We start from the raw sequence: 15,595 nt of genomic DNA on the forward strand, positions 1-15,595 counted from the left end.
TCCTATCCTCGAGCTCTCCATTCCATGAGTTTCCATAACCTTTTTGCGATGGTTATTGAACCATACCTTGTTGTGACATTCAGGAGTTGTGCTACATTTCTGTCCCTTTTGGAATTATACGATATATCACGGTGTCGGGGCGCGTCTTATCATTTGCATCTGATTTGGGGACCCGCTTGCAGCAAAGCTGGTCGGTTGTTATTCGTATAGGGTGACTGGGCTAGTTCTGAAGGTCTCTGTTTCCTGGCATCCAGGTCCGTGGGCCCGTTCGGGCCCACGGACTGGCAGCATTAGTATCATCTTTTTGTACGTATTATCAGTTTTGTGGATCGTTGAGGCGCTGGCATCTGTGTAATCCCATTGTGGGGTGCAGGCAATTTCTCTCTTGCGTCTTTGTTATCTTATCGAAGTTGCAGAAAAGCTGCTTCCAAGAAGATTTGTGATTCAAGATACATACAACAGCACTCCTATGCATCAATACCATACAGCTTCTTTCCATAAAGCAGTCGATTGAGTTGATTCTCGAAGCCAGGAAATGTTGTTTCAGTTGAGTCCGTACAGCACACGTAAGCTACCAAAAAGGGATACATCTACAGTACCGTGGACACCACTTTTTAGACTCATTCGGCCCTCAGAGGGGCAGATCTGATCCTCGCCCACCGCAACCCAAGCTTTCAGCGGCCCCCCGATCGAGCGTTCATCAGCTAAATTATGGCAGCTTGAGTTCTAGACCCACGGTTCCTGAACAAGGGGGATTCCTTTGAGTCCAGGAGGGCCCAGACCGTGGATGACGTTCTGGACTCGACAACTCCCAACTGCGGTTAGCAGCTGTGGCTGAGGGCTCTCCCGTCACATGACACAGTGTCCCACGTGACCCATCGCGACAGCAATGAGCTTCGGCAAACAAAGCAAACAGGTCGCAAGGTGGGATGAAGTCTGACTCCGACGGAGGGACAAAGGCTTGGCGGAGATTTTGCGACTCTCTCTCCAACGCGGTTGTCACTTTGCGTCGGCATCACCCCCGTGAGCTTCATCTTCGAACTTACGAACTCTCTCTCAGCTCCGGAGAAGACTCTTTACGCGCTTGAGTAAGGCTGGGCAGAGTCAAAAACTACACAAGTTGCCAGAAGAAAAGCCTTAGTTTATACTTCTGAAATTATCCGATGTGAGTTTGTGCTCTTTTGTGTCCGCTGGGCTCAATTCCTCCTTCCGGGCCGCGAATGAAATCATGCTGAGATACGACTACTTTAGATGGGTCCGAAGAAAGGTGGCGCACCGAAGCAGAGGGGAAATGCTGCGGAGACGGTAGAGGAGACGCTCCAGGCGGTGGTATGTTTGGTTTTCATGAAAACGTTATTTATGAGGAGATCCCGGCCGGCCGGCTCGGGCATCGAAGCTGGACTTTGGCTGATCATTCTGGTGGTTTGTGATTTAGGTGCTTGCGGATACCTTTGAGACGAGATTTGAGCCCTTCACTCTGGAAAGACCTCGGGTACGTTGTGTGCTGTGTTTGGAAAGTCTGGCGGGGAGGGCAAAGGAATCATGAGTATACGTGGGCTAACACCTCTTGGCGGAGGATATAGTGTCTCTTGACGCTCGCGAACACTCCTCTTATCGAATATACCCTTGAGTTCCTTGCCAATGCGGGTGTCGAGGATGTCTTCCTCTACGGTGGTGCGCATTCGGATCAGCTGGAGCGATATATCAAGTATGTGGATCGAATTTCGGGGAAGGCTGGCGGCGCATTTTCGCGTGCATGTTGAAATTGATGCTGTGAGGCTGACAAAGAGGTGTTGGATAGTGCGTCGAAGTGGAGAGCGCCCTCGTCGCCCTTCAAGCAGCTGACTTTCCTCAAGTCGACGTCAACCTCGGTCGGAGATGTCATGCGTGATCTGGATGGCAAGCACCTGATTACCGGAGATTTCATCGTCGTCAGCGGCGATGTCATCAGCAACCTGCCGATCGAAGGCGCCTTGGCCAAGCACCGTGCTCGTCGCGAAGCCGACAAGAATGCGATCATGACTATGATCCTGCGGGAAGCCGGCCGCAACCACCGGACCAAGGCCTCTTCCGTGTCCCCCGTCTTTGTGATCGACCCGACCAAGGACCGTTGTCTGCACTACGAGGAGATTGATCAACACAACCCCGATTCCACGCGCCTGAACATCGAACCGGAAATCATCACTTCACACCAGGAAATCGACTTGCGCCAGGACCTGATCGACTGCAACATCGATATCTGCACGCCTGATGTGCTGAGTCTCTGGTCCGACAGCTTCGATTACCAGGCGCCGCGCAAGCAGTTCTTGTTCGGTGTGTTGAAAGACTACGAGCTGAACGGCAAGACGATTCACACGCACATCATCAAGGACCACTATGCGGCCCGCGTGAGAAACCTGAAGGCGTACGATGCTATCAGCAAGGATATCATCTCCCGATGGACGTATCCTCTTTGCCCCGACACCAACCTCCTTCCAGGACACAACTACGAGCTCCGCAAGGGAAGCCTGTACCAGGAACAGGGCGTGACTCTGGCCCGCTCGTGTGTCATCGGCCGCCGAACGGTTATCGGCCAGGGAACGAGTATCGGGGACAAGACGACGGTCAAGGATACAGTTCTCGGCCGGGACTGCAAGATTGGCAAGAACGTCACCTTGGAAGGTGCCTACATCTGGGACGGTGCGGTGATTGGTGACGGAACGACAGTCAGACAGGCCATCGTTGCCGACCGGGCAGTCGTTGGAAAGAACTGTACCGTCGAGCCTGGTGCTCTCATCTCTTTTGGCGTGGAGATTGCGGACGGAATCAAGGTTACCGAGGGACTGCGCATCACGAAAGCACCCAGAGACGAGGACGACGGTGTACCCACTAGCGAGCCTGAGATTGTCGGTGAAGGGGGTACGGGCTACGAATATGTTCCCTACGAAGATGAGGATGAGGATGACACAGCCAGTAACGCCTCGTCAGGATTGAGTAAGTACTTTCCCTTCGGCTGAATGCCTGATTCTCGCTAACCGTACACCTGCAGTCTACAACATGGCACATCTCTCGCTATCCACCGACTCCATCTCCACACTTTCATCAGAGATTTCCGACTTTGGCGGCTCCCGCTCTGGGAGCTTTAGTACTACGATGTCTGATGATGAGGATTCGGACCACTTTGTACACGATGCTGCGGCCAGCGTCTATGACAGTCTGCGGGAAGGCGTCACGTCGGATGTGGTTCAGCTGGAACTGGTTAGTCTGCGTATGACGGCCAACGCCTCGGACCACCAGGTTCGCCGCGCCGTGGTCTCCGCGTTCATGAAGCGGGTGGCGCAGTTGATGGAAGGTGGAAAGGGCGCCGGAGAGGCGGTCCGAGAGATCTTCGGCAAGTACCGGGAAATCGTCGAGCGGGCTTTGTTCGACCGCGAGCGTGAAGACAAGCCCGACCAGGTTGACCTGCTTGTCCTCCTTCAGCAGGACTTGGTGCACCGCAGCCGTGGCGATACGGTTCTCTTGTTCATCGCTAAGGAGCTGTACGACTTGGAAATCATTGACGAGGAAGCCTACGAGCAATGGTGGGACGATGAGCGCTCGAGCAGCACCGAGGAGATGCGCCAAGTGCGCAGCCAAGCACAGCAGTTTGTTGACTGGTTGGCCAATGCTGAGGAGGAGGAGAGTAGTGAAGAGGAAGAGAGCGAGGAGGAGGAAGATGACGACTGAATGAATGACCTAGACTGTGGCATATAGACTGCTTTCAAAATCCAAGCTACGATCATGATCGATTGTTGGTCAACGATGATATACACCTTGTGGTACCTGGGTACCTGGGTGCCTGGGTGCCTGAAATAACAGGCTACAAATTTAGCGGTCAGATGCTACGTGGAGAGTAGATTTTAGTTATGGGATGCGTCATTCCTCTGGAAAAACGGGGCTGTAGCTGAGGTTATTCGACTTGCGACATATTCAACTCGAAAATCACCTCCCCCCAATCCTAGTAACAATTGATCCGCCAGGGGGTGTAGGTGGTACGGGGTCAGTAACTAGGCTGAATGGCTCTGCAGCCTGCATCCGTCCCCACTTTGGAGCCTCAAGGTGACATATAAAATCCCTTTTTTGATGTCAGCTGTGTTCTCTCTCCTTTCTCCTGACCTGAGTTGGGAGCTCGCCAGTTTTGCACCCTGAGGCGACAGATTTATCGTTGCATGATTTCGGTTTTTATGAACATAAGTCTGAAGAGGACTGACGAGTTGTATTGTCTGTTCGGGTTGTGAGCGGTAAGGTAGTTTTCCGAAGGAGCTGAGCAGAGAGAGCAAGTCAAGGCGGTCGGACCAAGTGATCTACCCCCACATCATCTCATTCTCTCCCCTCCCTCCCTCTCTCTCTCTCTCCCGTGACGTCCATCCGCTCCCTTAGTGACACCCACTCATCCACTCACCCACCCTGACTACCACCACTACCACATCCGCGCTTCTTCTCCTTCTTTTCCATTTCCTCCACCCCTCTCCAGATTGATAACCTCAAGCTACGCATCAATCATATTGAGAACTAATCCTGCACGATTCCCCCACCGCGGACTCCTTCCTTTCCCTTCCATCCCACCCTTCGGATCTCGGAAAATTTACCTCACCCTGATTCCTCGGTAGGCTGTGACTGTGTTGCCCGGTAAAAAAGGAAGGTCTCGACCAACCATCTCGAGACCGACTTTTTTTTCGTGTCAACACAAACCCCGGCTTGCCAACGGACTCTGCCCAAAGCTATTCACCACGCCTCCCCTCACGAGAAAGAGAAAGGCGGCCGAGGCGACGCTTGTAGACAACGCGACCACAGCAGCAGCGATAGCAGCCGCCACCACCACCTCCTCCGATACTAACGTCGCCTTCGCGCCCGCCGCCACCGCACCCTGCTCTTCTGACAAATCCACCCGGAAAAAGCTCAAGTCGACCGACCGGGACCCCGACACCGAATCCCTTGCTGCGATCTCCAACGGCCTCTCGGATCTGTTGGAGGAGGAGAAGAAGTCGAAGGCGACTGATCTCGTTACCCCTGCGTCGACCAGCATGGAGTCCGACGAGGATTTCATGAGCGTCGGTTCCAGTCCCGATGACTTTCTAGACACCCAAGGCAGTGATGTCGAGAGCCTGGGCGACGGTACGTGATGATGCTAGCTCCCAATGCTCTCCCTCTCTCTCCTACACTTCTTCTGCCTTGTGCGTCGATCGTAACACTGACCCGTGTTGTTCCTGGGAAAACAGATTTCGGTGACGACTTTGACGGCGGGTTCTCCAAAGACAAGGATATCATCGCGACGAAACGGAAGCCGTACGAGGTGGAATTCAAAGTCTTGAGCCCGGACGATATCGAGCGGCAGCAGAATGTGCAGATCAACGAGGTTTCCTCGATTCTCGGCCTGCCCCCAGAGTCGTCGGCCATCCTGTTGCGGTACGGACGGTGGAAACGCGAGAAGTTGATCGAGTCGTATATGGATCATCCGGAAGAGACCCTGGAGGAGGCGGGCCTGGGGACCAACTTTGAGGGAACGCCGAAGACCGAGGTGGTATCCGGGTTCGTGTGTGAGATTTGCTGCGAGGATGGCGACGAGCTCGAGACGTATGCTATGCGCTGCGGGCACCGCTTCTGCGTTGACTGCTATCGCCACTACCTGGCCCAGAAGATTCGCGGGGAGGGTGAGGCAGCGCGGATCGAATGTCCCGGCAATGACTGTCACATGATTGTGGACTCGAAATCATTAGGATTGCTTGTGACGGATGATCTACGGGAAAGGTAAGATGGACCCGATTTTAAGGGGGATGTTGCTCACAACGCTGATGTTTTCTGGCAGATACAAAGCTCTTCTCATGCGGACGTACGTCGACGACAAAGATAATCTCAAATGGTGCCCTGCACCGGAATGTGTATATGCGGTGGACTGTCCTATCAAGCAGCGTGATCTGCGCCGCATTGTGCCCACAGTCCAGTGCGACTGTAAGCACTACTTCTGTTTTGGATGTACACTCAACGACCATCAGCCTGCACCATGCATGCTGGTCAAGATGTGGCTGAAGAAGTGTGAGGATGATTCCGAGACCGCGAACTGGATCTCCGCCAACACGAAAGAGTGCCCGAGATGCCATTCAACGATCGAGAAGAACGGTGGCTGCAACCACATGACGTGTCGAAAGTGCAAGCATGAGTTTTGCTGGATGTGTATGGGACTGTGGTCGGAGCATGGCACTAGCTGGTACAACTGCAACCGGTACGAGGAGAAATCCGGGTCCGAGGCCCGCACTGCGCAGGCGCGATCTCGGGAGTCGCTGGAGCGGTACCTCCACTACTACAACCGATATGCCAACCACGAGCAGTCGGCCAAGCTGGATAAGGACCTGTACCTGAAGACGGAGAAGAAGATGACCAGTCTTCAGTCGCAATCCGGTCTCTCGTGGATCGAAGTCCAGTTTCTGGACACCGCATCGCAGGCACTGCAACAATGCCGACAGACCCTGAAGTGGACGTATGCGTTTGCCTACTACCTCGCGCGCAACAACCTGACCGAGATCTTCGAGGACAATCAGAAGGATCTAGAGATGGCCGTGGAGAGTCTGAGTGAGATGTTCGAGAAACCGGTACCAGAGCTCGCAAAACTGAAGGTCGATATTTTGGACAAAACGGCTTACTGTAACAAACGGCGGGTGATTTTGCTGAGCGACACAGCAGAGAATTTGAAAAATGGTACGTTCTTCCCTTTCTTTGTTTCTTCATACTTGGGGTGAATGGTCCACTGATTTTCGATCAACAGGAGAATGGTCATTTAATGTGGATTGGTAGAGAACAGACATACTCAACTCCTTCCCCTCCATCCCCCTTCCCGTGCAACTAGAAGCAAGCATAAGAAATCACGACGTGCATGACAAAAAACCAGCGCATATGGATTGTTTTCTCCCTTCATCATCGATACTTATATTCATCTCTTGTTTATCCCAGACAGGCGCACCCCCGATTGTTCCCTACTGTATGTATCTCTATACATGACTACTTGCAGGGCGAGACCATTTTCTGTTTGCACTCATCCTCTATGTATGTGATACTGGCCGCCTCATTTTGTTATTACAGTCTGTCTTTTTTTTTTTTCGCAAGCCGATAAGGTTGCGAGGATGTTATATTTATATTCTTATTCGTCTTGAAACTGGCGACCTCTCTTCTTAGCATGTGCATTTTCTTGAAACTGTTTTCCATGGGAAAGAGGTATTGAACATGCTGCGTCTCAGAAACTTCTCGATTAGCTGGAATGACACAAAGATAGCTATGTTTACATGTTTGGCCAGGGTTACTGAATGAACTCAGGTTGGAACCAAGTTCTTGTTTTAATTGTTAGATGTGCACGTCTCATTCTATCCCGTAGTGGCGACAACTACAGAAGAGCAGTTGTTAGTGAGTACATAGTGCCGGAAGTAAATAGCTCTCACACAGGAAGCGGGACGGGGAGGAAGAACTGAGCCTTGAACTAACTAGACTAGACAGACAGTAAGTCAGGTGCTTCATGTGCCGTGTTTCTATCTCCTCGGAACTTTTCGATCCTGATGGGTCTCAAGTCTTGACTCTCCTTTTTTTGGCCCATGGTTTAGGTAATTGATCCATCGATTTTAATTCTTCCATTTCCCTTCTGGAATAGAATGTCCCACTTTTTTTTTTCTTTGTCGCGGCTGAGTCCTGACAGACAGGATTGATCTTAGATTCTGGATGGAGTACAGAGTAGTCTGCAGGATGTAGGAGATGATCAGGTTGGGATTGATGGGGGATCATCTATTTTTTTTCTGGTTGAGTTTCTTTACCAGGCCTTTTTTTTTTCTCTCGAATTCTCTACGGGCTTCCATAGTACGTCTACTAAGTGGCTGTAGAGATTATAGGGTTTGACTTTGAGTCGTTCTGTCTGGTGTTGGGAGGGTATACTCAATCATACTAGGAAGAGGATGTCCGAAATCTCAATCAGATAAGACAGCGACAATCAAAGGAACCCGGATTCAAGGTTCCCGTCCTTTTTTTTTTTTTTTTTTTTCACTTTTCGGATCATCGGGGACGCCTAGCCCCGAGAGGGAAAAGCCAACTGGTGGGTCACCAAATGAATGATTCCTCCGCGGTTCGGCGGTTGGATTAGACTGCTCTACCACTAACTAACGTTGCTGGCACTAGTTATCGGTCATGAGGCAGTAGAAAAGATGGGAAAGAAAGCCTAGCTTTTCAGTACAGTGGAATCGAGAAGGTGGCGGAGGTGCTTTGGAGGGTGCGATGTTAGATCTGTGACTTTGTGGCTCAGAAGAGGCAGGCCCAGTTTGTCAGCCTTGAGCAGAAAAGTAACAGATTACAACTGTTCATGACATGTGGGCATGAGGGCAAAGCTCCGTCATCGGACTGGGGATGAGATGCCTCGGTGTACACAGTAAGATTATTGCCTAAGCTTGGGAGGCTAGCCTGTTCTAGGTCGGGGTAGCTGATTCAGCGATCCCGACCGGGGAGAGGGAGAAGAATACCGAAAGAAAATCAGGACTGTCGCGATGAACGAAAGAAGTAATACAAAGAGAAGAATTTTATTGAGAAGGACAATGTGCCTCTATGTGATGATATTGTACCTATATTGGGCAACCCAAAGCACAGTTGGAGTGAGAAATCGCGTGGCTAATTGTACCCCATGTCAATCCATCTACTTACTCACTTATCTGATATGATCGACTCGAGGGACAATCAGAAGTCACAGCTACTGTGACAACTAAGGATCAAGCTTGCAGGAAGCATATTAGCATGATAGTACGCCGTACTCTGTAACACCACTGCATGAATCAGAATGGTTCCCAAATCAGTTTGGCTCACTGCCGGACCTCTCTCTCTCTCTCGTTCAGATCCTGACCGTACCATTACCGGACATTCCGCTTTCATACCTCGTTGTAGCTCCCGAGTCCCAGTTGGCCCCAGTCTAGCCTGGAAGGGTCAGGTACCATACCGTCAGAATGGTAACCAGTCGGTACGGGATACTTGCTGCTATCGGCCTGCAGGCGGACTTTTTTAGTTCACCATCCCAAGAATTATCAGCATTTCTTCTTTTCCTGCCTTCTCTCCATCTCTCCCCTCATCTTCCCTACCGCATTGATTCTTCCCCGTACTTACTCGGGTTGAGGCTGGTCTCTCTACTATCTCCTTGTTCTCCTCCCTCTTCTGCATCTCCTTACAGTTCCTCGAGAAACGCCCTCCCCTTCTCCCTACCGCTATACCCACTTTCCCAGTCCCCTCCGCCCGGATCGGCCTTCCCTCTCCGCTCCGCAAAGTCCGTTTTTCTGCGTCGGCATTTTCGGGCCTACAGCTTTGAGAACCAACTCTCCTCGATCGCCCTTTGGAGCTCCCTTCGCGTTTCTTCTTCCACGTATCTCGTCGCTTCGTAGCACTCGCTACGCTCAGAATACCTCAAGAGCTCAATGGCGGTCCCCGAACAGATCCCCGGGCAAGAATATGAGTATGTGGCTCCTGTCCGCTCTCCAGTCCACATTTCCCTGCCTTGGTCGGCAATGGCCTCCACCATCCGTGGACTCAAAACACATCTGCGGAAGGGGGGCATTCTAGGTCACAGTTTTCGCTATACTCCGTAACTGGAACTGCGCTGCTTGGCTACGAATCGCCAAAGACCAGGAAATAACGGCACACTTTTTCTGTGTAATGACCACCCGCTAACCGCAGCCTGATGATGACAGCTATGAAGCCCTCCCCTCCAACTACGGCTTAGGCGCCAATATGTTGGCTGGCGCCTTTGCAGGAATTGCAGTACGTGCTAGGACGAGCAGAAACTTATCTTTGAAGTGGCTGGGGTGTGCTGACCATGGGGGTCCTTGTTTTAGGAACACTCTGTCATGTATCCGGTAGACTTGTTGAAGGTATGTGGCTCATGCGAATTGTGGCACCAGATGCGAGCTTGCAGAGGCAGTGCGCAGGAATCTCAACTTGGCTGGGGGAAACTAACACCTTGACAGACTCGCATGCAAATCTTGCATCCTACGACTGGAGGGCTCTACACAGGCTTGACTAATGCGGTTTCGACGATTTACCGGATTGAGGGCTGGCGGACACTGTGGAAGGGTGTCTCGAGTGTGATCGTTGGCGCTGGTGAGTTTTTTGCGAGAGCAGCAGGATCGGAAATTTGGACGGAAGTCTGACTGGTGTTTCCCCCTCGGACAGGTCCCGCTCACGCCGTGTACTTTGGAACATATGAGATGGTGAAGGAGATGGCGGGTGGTAATGTCGACGACGGCCATCACCCGGTCGCGGCAGGTGAGTTGCAATTTTCGCAGATGTGAAGCGACACGGGCGCGATGGCTGACTGGCCATAAACTACTAGCTCTGAGCGGTGCTTCTGCGACTATCGCTAGCGATGCCTTGATGAATCCCTTTGACGGTGAGTTTTTGTGCGACTGCTCGACTTCGCAAAGCAGCCTCTGACTCCGCGCAGTGATCAAGCAACGTATGCAGGTGCATGGTTCGGTACACAAGAGTCTCCTTCAATGTGCCCGGTCTGTTTACCGCACGGAAGGTTTCCAGGCATTCTATGTCTCCTATCCCACTACCCTCTGCATGACTGTCCCCTTCACCGCCACTCAGTTTGTCGCCTACGAGTCCATTTCCAAGATCATGAACCCGTCGCAGGATTACGACCCGTTCACGCACTGTATGGCCGGTGGTCTGGCGGGTGCCTTTGCGGCCGGTCTGACCACCCCGCTCGACGTGGTGAAGACGCTGCTGCAAACTCGGGGTTTGGCGCAAAACGAGGAAATCCGCTCGGCCAAGGGTCTGTTCAACGCGGCGGCCATCATTAAGCGGCAGTTTGGCTGGAAGGGCTTCCTGCGTGGCGCTCGGCCCCGCATCATTTCCACCATGCCCAGTACCGCTATTTGCTGGTGAGATCGATCCGGCACCAAACTCTTGGAGAAACATTTCGCTGATCGTATTTATCTAGGACCTCCTACGAGATGGCCAAGGCCTATTTCAAGGGCCAGCCGGACAACTAAGCCCACCTTTTCATTTTTTCCTCAACGGCCCAATCGCATGAATCCGACACACTTCAGCTTCCCAACCCACTTCTTCGCTTCCCTTCCTCTGCACCTGATCCCCGGGGAGAAACACGCAACAACCCCCTCCCGCCTTTGCATCGCTTCCCCCTCCTAAAAAACATTCAAGGATAGAAATAATAAAATCACGACTCAGAAAATAGCCCAAAATGCTTCGATTCGATGGAGAGAAAAAAGAACGAACCTATTATCCAATGCATCACATGCGAGGAGGAAGGCAGACATTGCAGAAGACAGGGTCCCCCGGTGACACTATCTGGGCGCTGATATAGGGGGCTTTGTCCTCTTCCGATGTTTCTCTCGCTCCTGGTTCCTCTGTCCCCTGCTTGGTTCTCTGTCTTGCTACACACTCACTCCCGTCAGTTCGAGTGTCAATATCATCATCATCATTATCATCACCACCACCACCACTACCACCACCACTATACCCCCGACATTTTACATATCGCCAAGTCCGAAGCCCACACGGGAAGACTCCGAGGGACTCCCAGTCTATCTCCGAGCTGAGCTGGAACCATACTCATATTACTCTTCTGACGTGTTATTTTTCAATTTTCTTGATCTGGATGGGGGTTTCTATTTGGCTGGATGAGTTGGCTAGATGGCGAAAAGTGGATCATCGGGGTGTGGATTGGCGGTTGCGCAGCTGCTGTAATTACTGCTGCTTCTTGGTTGGTTCGAGGCCTTTCTGATTTCACTGGGCCTGATGTATGCTTAACTGGTAGGCGTTGACGGGACGCAAGGGGGAAATATCTGGACGATTTTCCTTTTTTTTTGGACTGTCAGGTTGGACTACTACATCTTCTTCCTCTCTGCGCTGCACTGCATTTTATTCTTAGTCTTTGCTGCGCCGTTCGGGATACACTGCGATTGATTCATTGTGAATAAATTTCTGTATGTACGTTATATAGAGAGAAACTGCAGGAAGAGGCTGATTGGTTTTGTTGGTTGGTTTTGAAGTGGATGGAATGATCCAAAATATGAGACCCTTTATATTAATGATTAATGAGAGGAGGCGAAGAGGCACTGCAAAGAGAAGGAGGGGAAGAAAGCTGAGCGTCCAACGAACGACGTCACTGGGAAAAATCGGAAAAAGAACATCCCCAGACCGAACCCGGCCAAACCCCCTCCAGTTCTCTTCCTACTTGCTACTGCCGACTTTCGACTTCTCCCACTCTCTTTTTATTCCTCAATTTCACTTCACCCCAACTGACGGACTCTTCTCCACCCACTCAATTGGTTGATCTGCACACTTTACCCCTGCCACTCGTTTCTCCTCCGTCGATCTCCCTTTAATCCCTCCTTTTCCCTCTATAAGTCAATTGCGGGCGGGTCCTGCAAGATTCCCGCTCCATCTCCTCCTCCCCTCCCCCTCCTTCGACTTCGAATGAATGATGCGCCCCAAGCCGGCGTCTTCATTGCAGAAGACCTACGATGATTGCTATTTGATGTGCTCAACTGCCGTCTACTTTGAGGGCCAGGTCTGTACTTCCCCCTCCCCCCCCCCCCCCAGCATTCTACCCCCATACTTCAAGCTAAACTATTCCGATTCTGTCAGAATAATGAGGAGGAAGCCTTAAGATCTTGGCGCTCCGCCCTGGAAACGATCTACTATCACAACGCTTATCGAGTCCCCGCCAAGTATACCCCCAAGAACGAAACCGAACGAGCGTTGCAGGACTCCATCCGTCAGTTGGAGCTGCAATGCCGCGAGCGCGTCGATCTTCTGCAAGCCCTTCGCGAAAGTCGAAAGGATACATCGGGCAAATCGCCTCCGCGAGCCACCCCCGGTTGGATCGGCGACGGGACCGTCCCCGCCGTTGGATACACCGATCTCTCCAAACCGCCCACCATCCCCGGTCGTCCGACTCCCACCACCACCGTCAGTTCGGAGTCAATCCGACGGGAGTCAGCCAGTGCCGCCACTTCTCCCCCCATGCCGGGCACCCCCGCCCTGCGCACCCAATCGCATTCCCCGAGCAAGGCCGATTCGCGCACCTCTAGCCCCGAACGGCGGAAGCTGACCATGCCTTTTACCCTGCGCAGTTCGGAGATCAAGAAACAGAGCAAGAAGAAGGACAGCTCCCGCCGGAGGGATCTGCGGCCGGCCGCAGCCTCCCAGGCCGCAGGGTTGGCCTGGGGTAGCATCTACCCATCCTTCACGCCGCCAGACAGAACGGCCAGTGATGCGGCATTGGCCTCGACCCGGGCCTCCAATGACTCCAGCATCCGAAAAGAGTCGGAATCCCGCCGTCCGCTCTCCGGCGACGAGCGTGTTCCAAGGAGAGCAACACATCCGGCAGATGACCCCGACGAACGTCGACATGGCCGTAAACCCCGTGCCTCAGACCAGTCGGTATCGCATCGGCCCTCTGCACGGAGAACGGCAACCTCCTCCTCCACTACCACCCCTACTACATCGACGCACCGCAAACCGGTCGGCGGCGAAGTTCGACATCAGTCCTCTAATCAGTCGCTCCCCGCTTCGGTTGAATCGCAATCAAGGAATGTCGGTCGGCCGCAGCCTCCACCTAAGCCTTCTATCAAACCGAAACCGGTCTCCCTACGGTCACCCCATCCCACTTCCTCCCCATCAGGTGTGTCACCAGACCCGCCGGAAGGTTCGGGCACGCCGCGAACCAAGCCGGCATCTCGTCCACGGATTACACCCACCTCGTCAACCGATGGCAGGCTGGTCCCTGGGTTGGATCGTCTGACCCTCACACCCAGCAGCGCGAAGGTCGCTGCTCAGTCGCCAGGAGGCCTGAATCGCACGGTAACGCCTCCTTCCAGCGACCCTGAATCATCCGGGCCCAAGTCTACGGATCCTGACGAGGGAGACCTCGAGGAAGAAGACGAAGAGGATGCCATCATGAATGTGATGAATAAGCTCCCGAAAGGCGTCGATGCGACGGCTGCGCGCCAAATATTGAACGACATCGTTGTCCGCGGCGACGAAGTCCACTGGGACGATATTGCCGGTCTGGACGGAGCCAAGAAGGCCCTCAAAGAAGCCGTGGTTTACCCTTTCCTCCGTCCCGACCTCTTTTCGGGTCTCCGCGAGCCGGCGCGCGGCATGCTCCTCTTCGGACCGCCAGGCACGGGCAAGACGATGCTGGCCCGCGCGGTGGCCACCGAATCCCGATCGACCTTCTTCTCCGTCTCGGCCTCCACGCTCACCTCGAAGTGGCACGGCGAGAGTGAGAAGCTCGTGCGCGCGCTGTTCGGCCTGGCCAAAGCCCTGGCCCCGTCCATCATCTTTGTCGACGAGATCGACTCGCTGCTCTCCGCGCGCTCCTCGGGCACCGAGAACGAAGCCTCCCGCCGCTCCAAGACCGAGTTCCTCATCCAATGGTCCGACCTCCAACGCGCCGCCGCCGGCCGCGAACAGAAGGACAAGAAAATCGGCGACGCCAGCCGCGTGCTCGTCCTCGCCGCCACAAACATGCCCTGGGACATCGACGAGGCGGCCCGTCGCCGCTTCGTCCGGCGACAGTACATCCCACTCCCCGAACAACACGTCCGCGAACAGCAACTCCGCAAACTGCTCAGTCATCAGAACCACGAGTTGACGGACGAGGACATCGAGGTATTAGTCCAGGTTACGGAGGGTGAGTTTTGCCTACGTTTCTCATTGACTCTCGTTCAAAATAACTAAGACATCTATCTAAATCCAGGCTTCTCCGGCTCCGACATGACCGCCTTGGCCAAAGACGCCGCCATGGGCCCGCTCCGCAACCTCGGAGAGGCATTGCTGCACACCCCGATGGATCAGATTCGACCGATCCGGTTCCAGGATTTCGAGGCGAGCTTGCTCTCGATCCGGCCCAGTGTCAGTAAGGAAGGGTTACAGGAGTATGAGGAGTGGGCGAGACAGTTTGGTGAACGGGGCGGATAGACAAGAATCGTCGGCATGTTGACCTTTTTTTGGCCCCTCTCTTCTAAACTCCTTCTTCCCTATTGCTGGTTTCATTGTCGTGGTATTCTGTTGGCTTGGATGTCTTGTGGGGAGTCAATCTTTCGATCTGCTTATGGCTGTACTGTGTACACTTGGTTCTGGTTCTGGGGTACGGGGTATCGGGTATACGATGTGGGCGGTCAGGCTAGGGTTGGGCACTCCGGAGTCTTTTGTTTTTCTCTCTTTCGGACAGGACAACTTGAGTACAGGCGTTTTTGTGGGAGCTGGGTTTGGGAGAAAATGGCGGGGAGTTGGATTTGTTTTAAGATGGACGGCCGCGGGCAAAGGCTTTTTTTTGGGTGTGTTTCTTCGAGGTTTACTAGGAGGGAGGATGATTTCTGTAGTATGGAACTGTAACTGTGCGGAGCAAAGAGGGGGGGGTTGATAGCTATAGGGATAGGGATAGGGATAGGTGTCCATCAGGGTTTCCGGCACAGGGTTACAGATTAGGCTATGATATCTCCCACAAACCCGATCCAAGAGCTAAGTTTGATACTATGAATAGGTGGAAGCCCATGTCACCTCAGTATTCATCTGTTTATATTGACTGTTG

The 15,595-nt window shown here is 53.0% G+C and overlaps 4 protein-coding genes across 4 annotated transcripts; all 4 read left to right on the forward strand.

The window, feature by feature from the left end:
• The first annotated feature begins 965 nt into the window (after positions 1–965).
• On the forward strand, positions 966–3,814 carry BO72DRAFT_406784 (translation initiation factor eIF2B catalytic subunit epsilon). The gene is made up of 6 exons (XM_040942331.1): positions 966–1,165; positions 1,252–1,329; positions 1,436–1,492; positions 1,584–1,708; positions 1,802–2,973; positions 3,029–3,814. The coding sequence occupies exons 2-6, from the start codon at positions 1,252–1,254 to the stop codon at positions 3,703–3,705; spliced, it is 2,109 nt and encodes a 702-aa protein (XP_040800194.1). The 5' UTR covers positions 966–1,165; the 3' UTR covers positions 3,706–3,814.
• BO72DRAFT_497462 (RING finger protein) lies at positions 3,781–6,807 on the forward strand (the record flags this gene model as incomplete). The annotated part of the gene is made up of 5 exons (XM_040948693.1): positions 3,781–3,813; positions 4,740–5,133; positions 5,238–5,766; positions 5,825–6,711; positions 6,779–6,807. The coding sequence occupies 5 exons, from the start codon at positions 3,781–3,783 to the stop codon at positions 6,805–6,807; spliced, it is 1,872 nt and encodes a 623-aa protein (XP_040800195.1).
• A 2,435-nt stretch (positions 6,808–9,242) lies between these two features.
• Positions 9,243–11,200, forward strand: mrsA (putative mitochondrial carrier protein). Its single transcript, XM_040939230.1, has 8 exons — positions 9,243–9,481; positions 9,717–9,786; positions 9,861–9,896; positions 9,993–10,125; positions 10,198–10,290; positions 10,358–10,414; positions 10,469–10,913; positions 10,973–11,200. The coding sequence occupies exons 1-8, from the start codon at positions 9,444–9,446 to the stop codon at positions 11,022–11,024; spliced, it is 924 nt and encodes a 307-aa protein (XP_040800196.1). The 5' UTR covers positions 9,243–9,443; the 3' UTR covers positions 11,025–11,200.
• A 1,186-nt stretch (positions 11,201–12,386) lies between these two features.
• On the forward strand, positions 12,387–15,039 carry BO72DRAFT_151208 (putative AAA family ATPase). The gene is made up of 3 exons (XM_040939231.1): positions 12,387–12,565; positions 12,643–14,695; positions 14,762–15,039. Exons 1-3 carry the CDS (start codon positions 12,476–12,478, stop codon positions 14,980–14,982), a joined length of 2,364 nt encoding a protein of 787 aa, XP_040800197.1. The 5' UTR covers positions 12,387–12,475; the 3' UTR covers positions 14,983–15,039.
• Positions 15,040–15,595: the final 556 nt, after the last annotated feature.

Source organism: Aspergillus fijiensis (genome assembly GCF_003184825.1).
Source record: "Aspergillus fijiensis CBS 313.89 unplaced genomic scaffold BO72scaffold_31, whole genome shotgun sequence".
Taxonomy (NCBI): Eukaryota; Fungi; Ascomycota; class Eurotiomycetes; order Eurotiales; family Aspergillaceae; genus Aspergillus; species Aspergillus fijiensis.